General features: G+C 38.8%; 1 protein-coding gene across 1 annotated transcript; it reads right to left on the bottom strand.

Moving 5' to 3' along the window:
- Positions 1–965: 965 nt before the first annotated feature.
- On the bottom strand, positions 966–5836 carry LOC306866253 (interleukin-1 beta-like; the record flags this gene model as incomplete). The annotated part of the gene is made up of 7 exons (XM_079411348.1): positions 5637–5836; positions 3296–3334; positions 3032–3104; positions 2779–2953; positions 1517–1690; positions 1288–1424; positions 966–1199 (listed from the first exon to the last, which is right to left on the bottom strand). Exons 1-7 carry the CDS (start codon positions 5702–5704, stop codon positions 966–968), a joined length of 900 nt encoding a protein of 299 aa, XP_079267474.1. The 5' UTR covers positions 5705–5836.
- Between the last annotated feature and the right edge of the window lie 2784 nt (positions 5837–8620).

The raw sequence follows: 8620 nt of genomic DNA, 5'->3' as shown, positions 1-8620 counted from the left end.
AGGGTGCACAAAAAATCTAAATATTGAGAAAATTGCCTTTAAAGTTGTCCAAATGAAGTTCTTAGCAATGCATATTACTAATCAAAAATTAAGTTTTAATATATTTACAGTAGGAAATTTACAAAATATCTTCATGGAACATGATCTTTACTTAATATCCTAATGATTTGTGGCATAAAAGAAAAATGGATAATTTTGACTCATACAATGTAATGTGTTCAAAATGTTCAAAATGTCTCATTGTCAAATGATTTAAAGTTCTGTGCCAATTTATACATAAGTATATTTGGGGTGCATGGATTCAGCTAATAAAACATGATTTAAAAATGTATTGATTTATCAATAAAGTGGCAACATAACATCAAAGTGCACAAAAAAAAGCAACATCAATGCTTACAGCATAAGTTAACTGCATTTATGGGTAAGATGAATGTAAACGATTATTACCTGTATCAATTCATTAGTGTTATTTTGGTGTCTCCATTTAGTGCCTTAAGTTGTGTTAATGCAGTTCTTTTATGCTTGTTCTTTTTGTGCGGTGACTTATTTGTTAGTGCACTTTGGTACTCGGTTGTCACTTTATATGATAATCTTATAATAATAATCATCCTGTAGTTAATCAACAACACAACACCAAGTTAAATCCATATCTTTGGTTTATTTTAATATAAGATACAAAATAAGTACAGTGTAAAATAATTTTGATTGAAAAAATAATTTAAAATAAATATTAAACTTAATTAAAAAATTAAATTAAAAGCACATAGGCACATAATGTTCATACTTAAGGAATTCAACATGAATTTACCATTCCCAACACAAACCTTACACATATATTCGAGAAAAAAAAAAACAGACATATACATAAACTCATTCAGGTTTGTAACATGTTTGAATAAATCCAGATTATAAACTGTACATGGTACATACTCTCTGGAAATGTGTTTATGGATCAAATCTGATTCTTAGCTCAGGATTACTTGTTGATCCTCAAGTGTGAAGTTTGTGGTTTGGTCCGTTGGCACCTGGTTCATTTCCACCCTCTTCCAGTCATCAAAAGCTGTGGTAATAAACCATCCAGGAAATTTAACAGATTCAAAAGTGCTGTAAGCCGTGCCAGTCTCTTTTCTGAAGAAGAGGAGGCTGTCGTACTCGTTCGGGTCATTGGCTCTAATGGTGTCCAGGGGGCCATTGACCTCCTAAAACAATTAAAAAGGGCTTTGAATCCTCGTTTTATAATGTGGAAAACATTTTTTGGGAAATTTAATGTGTTTGTGGTGCACGAACCTTCAAGAGCAGGACGGGGGAAGGACCACCAGACTGAGAGCAAGCAATGTAGAGGTTGCTGTTGGAAATTCCCAGGCACACAGGCTGGCCGTTATTTTGTGGGACACTCGTTACGTACGTTGACATACTGAATCGAACTGAAAGAAACAGAAAACGTGTAGGGGGTTATGTCAAAAGGACATTTCTGAAGTCATGCATTTGCATGTGAAAGCTTGTGTTGAAGATTTACCTTTGTATTGAATGGTTCCTGCACTCAGAGTCACAGCCTTCAAATGAAGATCCTCATTGGTTAGTTTGTTGCTCTGCACCAGAGTCTTTTTGTACTTATCATAAACGGTGCACTGCAGGGTCCGGCTGGTCTTACAGTAAATCGGTGTCACATTAAGCGGCTTCACTAGACGCTCTGTGGAAATAAAAAGACAGTGAACATCAATCAAAAGAGAACAAACGTCTAAACATTGTGGCAGTCAAATTTCCTTTTAAGTCAATTAATATACTTGGTTTGATATTGCAGATTCATATTAATATTATAGTGATTTGACAAACCAGCTAGACACCTTTGTATTATGTTTAAAATCTTGTGTCAAATTGACCCAAATTAGATTGACCCAATTAGAACACATCACAAATCAGGTAATATTAGTAAATTTAAACCCTTGTGCTGTGCAGAAAATCCTTGACCTAATTTGATGTTCCCCGTCAAAAAATACCAACCTGCTCATGCTATATTATAATCAAAATCTTGGATTCAAAAGTTTGTTTTCTTTCAATTTCTGTAGATATGAGCATCTGCAAGATGCTTAAATGTAACTAAACACCCTTCTTTGAAGATGCATCAAAATATATATATATATATATATATATATATATGACCCTGGAGCACAAAAGCAGTCTGAAGTCGCTGGGATATATTTGTAGCAATAGCCAAAAATACATTATATGAGTCAAAATTATAGGTTTTTCTTCTATGCCAAAAATCATTAGGATATTAAGTAAACATCATGTTCCATGAAGATATTTTATTTACTACTGTAAATATATAAACACTTCATTTTTGATTAGTAATATGCATTGCTAAGAACTTCATTTGAACAACTTTAAAGGAGATTTTCTCAATATTTAGATTTTTTGCACCCTCAGATTCCAGATTTTCCAATAGTTGTATCTCAGACAAATATTGTCCTATTCTAACAAATCAATGGAAAGCTTATTTATTCAGCTTTCAGATGATGTATAAATCTCAATTTTGAAAATTTGACCCTTGTGATTGGTTTTGTGGTCCAGGGACACATATTTATATATTAAAATATAATATGAAGAAAAATCTAGGTTAACCAGTATTTCCGCCAACTCAAGAATCTGGGTCAAGCTGACCAGCATAATATAATGGTTAAGGTGGTCAGTATGGTTCATTGCTGGTGCTTCCAGCTCTTACCATCTTGACCAACTATCAAACCAGCTTTTAGCTGCTTAAAAGTTTGCTAAAGGTACCTTCGATCACGTTCTCCAAGAAGAAGTTGAGCAGCGCATCTTCACAAAACTTGCCAGAAGACATTTCTTTGATGTGCTTCAACCTTTCCACAGCTATGATGATGTTCACCACCCGCCTCATGCTGTGAGGATGCGGAGACAGCTCCAGCTTGATGTCTTGATTCATGTCGCAAATCTGGAGAAAATAAACTATGTTTTAGAAGACTTAACATTAATCAGAACATATGCACGAGCATATTTAACAGCAGCTCACCATGGCTAGATCTGGGCAGTCCCGTTCATCAAAGCCAGAAATGTCAGGATACATCATGTCTGTCTTGAGCGCACTGTTTAAGAAATGAACAAAATGTATCATTAAAGGAGTTTTAGGCAAACTAATCCAAAGCTAATTAAGGACATAGAAATGCATCATTTACAGACTTTATGTTAAATGCATCATCTAGACGAGAGCTAGGCTATTTGATAATGCATTGATTAATGTAATATATATATATTAAAAAAAACAAGCCATACTTACTTTGAAGGAAAAAAACGGTGTCCTTGACATGCCATCGTACTAAAATAAAGCATAAAACTAAACAGTGAGAAAATGACTTTCAATCACGGCTCAGGTGAAAGTAGATAGTAGTTACTGGGTTGGTTAAACCGTTGTTTCTCTTCTGAGAGTCCTCTGTTTAATGTGTTTGTGGACAAGTAGCCAGTGGCTTTTGTACATCTACAGCGGGGATTTTCCCAAAAGAGGTTCTTGCTGCAGCCTGTAGCACCATGACGTAATAGCTCAGATCCAAAACGTAGTGGATGTTTTATGCGCATGCGCTGTATAGGTCTTGAATAAATTCATATTTGTATTTACATTTAATAATTTTGCAGACGCTTTTATCCAAAGCGACTTAGTCTAAGTGAAGTCTAACGCAGTACATGTAGCAATTAAGGGGTTTTGAGCTACATTACAATGTTAAAACTTTAATGTCTATCAGCATTAACATAACTTTAGTGTGAGGCTAGAACAAAACCCAAAACAGGAACAAAGGAGTAAACGAGATAATTAGCATGAATCATTAACTAAACAAGGACAGGAACTACCAAATAAGGGCAAAACAGAACTGAAAGGAAACTGCTGTATCCTGTAACATGATATCTCAAATTTTGTTATGTTTTTATTGTGTTAATTAGCTGTTTTCCTAGTCAAAATAACCCAACTGCAGTTTGATTGAGATTAATTGGAATGCACAATGAAAAAAATAATTTCTGAGAATTGTTAAAAACATAATAATGAACTCGTCATATGCAGATGTTACACTGTAAATAGCTAATTATAAAGAGATGCCTTTTTGATTGTACCCATCATGTTTATTTAAATCTCATAGGGGATATTAAATTAATGCCGATCCATTTTGTTTATATAGCTATTACAAACATTTTCAATAGGCTAATATATATATATTTTTAAAACCCATTAAATTTATAACAAGACTTTACCTCGCTAATAACTCCTCAGTCAGGTAACATACATGTTTTATTAGTTGCTTTTCACACATGGTCTGATACAAAACACTCAAAAACACACAGAGAGAGAGAGAGCTCTAGTAATGGATGGTGTCTTTAGCCATTAGATCTGTCTCCAGGGGTTTAAATTGCATATGAATAACACACAAAATAATAGAAATTGTAATCTTTGTTACCTTGTCTCTGACCGCGTGTGTATTTATTTGTAGGACATAGGATTGACTTGATTTTATACGATATAAAAAAAGATATCTGCATATTTTAGTAGGCCTATAACTTTTATACTATAGCACAGAGAGTGAGAACGAAAAATAATATTTGATTAACTATAACTATAAGACTGTTATGAAAAAACAAACAAAAAACAAGACAATAAAACCCATTTTTTCATAAAGAACAAACTAAATTGTAATTAGTAGACTTGTATTTCCAAAACGAAGCAAACTAATAAAAATAAACTCCTTCATTCAAAACTACTAAAAGTTTCAATAGCCTGCACTACTGGTTTAAAATCACAGTATCCTATAATTTGTGTAAGTCTGTGAAACACAGCTCTGATGATGATGATGATGACTCGGCATTCACTTAATTACAAATCAGGTTGAAATGTTTTGGCTGTCCTAAAGTATCACTAAAGGAAAAAAGTCATTAAATGTTAAAATGCTTGAAAAAATACTGGCATGAGAAGTTTGGCATTGTATTTTATTATTAATTCTTAAAAAAAGAAAAAAAAAGCAGAGAAGCATTAGTTTTTTGTAAGTTAAAAAAAGGCATTTGTTTGTGCAAGCTACAAGAAAACCATAAAAAGCTTTTTTTATAACTAATAGAATATAGGCCTATATATTCTATTAGTATATAATAGTAATAATTAGTATATACTTATTACTTATTTGTATTAGTATTTTTGCATGAGGCATCCAGTAACATAACAATAGTTTTGTCAAAATTATTAAATAAACAGCTTATTACAGGTTTTCCGGAAATGCATTACAAAACAATCAAAACAACAAAGCTAAAATATAAACCAATTGTTGTGTAGCTACGTAGTTGGTTTTTTTGTGGTCATTTTTGTGGTTTCCGTCTGCTTTTGCAATACTATGATGCAACTTAAGTTTTAGTTTGTAGGAAGGAATTCACAAAAAGTATCCGAATTTGCAACACTTTTGAACTACATGTGAGACTAAGATGTTTTTGAAACTGAAACATTAATTTTACGAAAATATAACCCATGTGACAACTAGCCCCATTCTCCACTGGCACCAATCTGTGGCTAAATGTATACACACAGCTTATACACTCATCTTTGAGATTTACTTGTACTTGAAAGAAGTTTAAGACAATTTCTTACTTACAGCGTTGTTAAGTCTCCATGCAGTTTGAGTACTGGATGCTTTCTGTTTCTTGAGACCCAGTATTTCATTGTAAAAGGCTGCTTCTTGAACCAGTCGAATAATAAAGAGTTCTGCCTCTCTCCTTTCCTCTAGACGTAGTTTCAGAAGATCTGGATTCAAGACCTTTGGCTTCTTTCACACACCGTTTAAGTCTGGCAATGGCCTTCACCATTTTGGTCCAATCAGAGAACTCAAGAAGGCGTTTCAACAATGATTTTCCTTCTCTTGTGTAGGTACTAAGAACTTGACCCTTACGAAGCTCTGGATCATTGCTCATGGTTACATCTCCCACCTTAACTTCCTCCCATCCTTCTGCCACAAGAAGTTTGGTCCTGTGAGCCAGCTGGACGCTACCAATTGTTCTAAGACCTCTGGACCTCTGGACCACTCGTCATAACATCTTGTAAGAAATCATTAGAGGAGAATTCAGCCAACATTAATAAGAGACTTCCACTTCTCATAACTTGCTCTGAATCACTGTTCATACCTTTCCAATTTCTCCTCGTGCAGTTTCTGAATACTGTTTGTGCTGTGAGGAGCAGTCGTCTGCGTATGCTAAAAGGGCCACTCACTGCAGACTGATCTTGAGACATGATCCCTGTAAAGGCAGTGACTCACTCCAGCCCCACTGCAAGAACCAGATAACAGCCCACCCTATTACATTCAGGGGTCAGAGAGGTAAAACCGCAGGGACTGCAAGAAGTGTCCACATGAGACAGAGAAATATGACAGTTATTAAAGAAATGAGTCTGGAATTGTGTTTGGGGTACAAAACTGTGCATGCTTCAAATTCAATACAATTGCAAATTATATCATTTGCGTAACAATTCGGGTGAAAAGTTTACATTTACACAAAAATCTGTCTCTTTATACATGTATACGGTGGCCGAGAGAGCTCAACACGCTGCAACTTCAGAAAACACATGCAAACAGGAAAAGCACCAGCAAATCAAGAAAACATTTTCATCAATTTGACAGAGGTGCAACACAAACAAATAAAGAATTTTATTTGCAGCGCGTTTCTTTGTTTGATTGTTTTGTGAGCATTTGTAGCGCGTGTTGTTAAATTGATGAAGTTGTTTTCTTAATTTGCAGCGCGTTGAGATCTCTCGGCCACATGGCCAATGTTATAAATATCTGATGTCACTAAAAATGAGAAAATAGTCTTTATTTACAAATTTTCTAAATCCTACAGCGATTTATTTATTTTTAGGTTTAAATAGCTGTAGGCTGTAGCATCGTTTTTCAGAAACTTTGTATATGTGAGCTTAGCATGTTTCCTAAATATCTGCAAACATATTTTATGCTTTAAAAATATAACATCTCAGGTTACGTATGTAACCATGGTTCCCTGAAGGGAACGAGACGCTGCGTCGAAACGCATATGGGAACGCCTTCAGCATGACCAGGCTCTGAATATGATGTGTAATCAGTCAAACAAGGGCGAGGCGTCACGGGCGGGGTGACGTCACGACCAGGAAGCATATAAGCACGTGCGGCGGAGCCGGCTTCAGCTTCAAGCCATGAAGCAAGCGCTGGCAGGGATGCCGGAAGTGTGGTAACGCGACGCAGCGTCTCGTTCCCTTCAGGGAACCATGGTTACATACGTAACCTGAGACGTTCCCTTCCAGGAACTTCGAGCTGCGTCGAAACGCATATGGGAACGAGATACCAACGCCGCCAGACTGACAAGTCCCTGCCTGGTGTCAGGACAAAAGGACAGAGGAGCCGGGAGTGGCTCGGATGTCGAGGTCATAGAACCTAACGAAAGTCAGGGGCGTGGACCACCCAGCTGCGTTGCAGATGTCCTGCATGGAACACCTGCCCAGAAGGCCTTGGAGGCCGCCACACCTCGGGTTGAGTGCGCTCTGACTCCCACCGGCGGGGGGAACTCAGAGGCCTCGTATGCCAAAGCCATGGCACCCACAATCCACCTACTAAGAGAGGGCTTCGTAGCAGGAAGACCCCTCCTAGGCGGACCATAGCACACGGGCAGCTGGTCCGACTTTCTCCACAGGGAGGACCTGTGGATGTATGCGTCCAGTGCTCGCACTGGACACATACGGTTGTGCTTCTCCTGGTCTGGCTCCCCGAAGGGAGGAGGACAGAAGCCCTGCAGTACGACCGGCTGTGGAACGACCGATGGGACCTTCGGAACATACCCCACGCAGGGGTAGAGGAATACTTTTGCCGAACCGGGCGCAAAGTGAATAGAGGCCGTTGTCAGGGCCTGAAGGTCACCCACCCTCCTCAGAGAGGTGATAGCCAATAGGAAGACGGTCTTGATAGTAAGGAGTCTCTCAGTTATCTCCTGAATGGGCTCGAAAGGTGCATTGCACAGAGCCTCCAGAACCATAGCCAGATCCCACGTAGGGACGAGATCGTACCGGAGGCCTCAGCCTCAGCGCACCGCGGAGGAAACGTGTAACTAGGGGGTGTCTACCCACTGACTGACCACCAATAAGGGCGTGGTATGACGAAATAGCTGCCACGTAGACCTTAACAGTGGAATGGGTTACCCCTGCGGAGAAACGGGCCTGCAGGAACTCCAGTACTGCACCAACGGGGCAGTTGACTGGGTCGAGCTGGCGGTCCCCGCACCAAGAAGTGAAGAGCCTCCACTTCAAGGCGTACAGTTTCCTCGTAGAGGGAGCTCTGGATTGGAGAATGGTCTCGACAACCTCGGTTGACAGACCGGAAGCTATGAGCTGTGCCCCCTCAGGGGCCACACCCACAGCTTCCATAACTCCGGGCGAGGGTGCACCTCGGTGCCCCCGGCCTGTGAGAGGAGGTCCCTCCTGACGGGCACTTCCCACGGAGTGCCGTCGAGGAGAGATATCAGGTCCGAGAACCATACTCTGCCCGGCCAGAACGGTGCTACTAACAGTAGACTGACCTCGTCCCGGCGCACTCTCGCCAGAACTCCAGGGAGCAGAGCGATCGGG

Source organism: Barbus barbus (genome assembly GCF_936440315.1).
Source record: "Barbus barbus genome assembly, chromosome: 47".
Taxonomy (NCBI): domain Eukaryota; kingdom Metazoa; phylum Chordata; class Actinopteri; order Cypriniformes; family Cyprinidae; genus Barbus; species Barbus barbus.
This window is presented reverse-complemented; position numbering and strand designations above follow the sequence as displayed.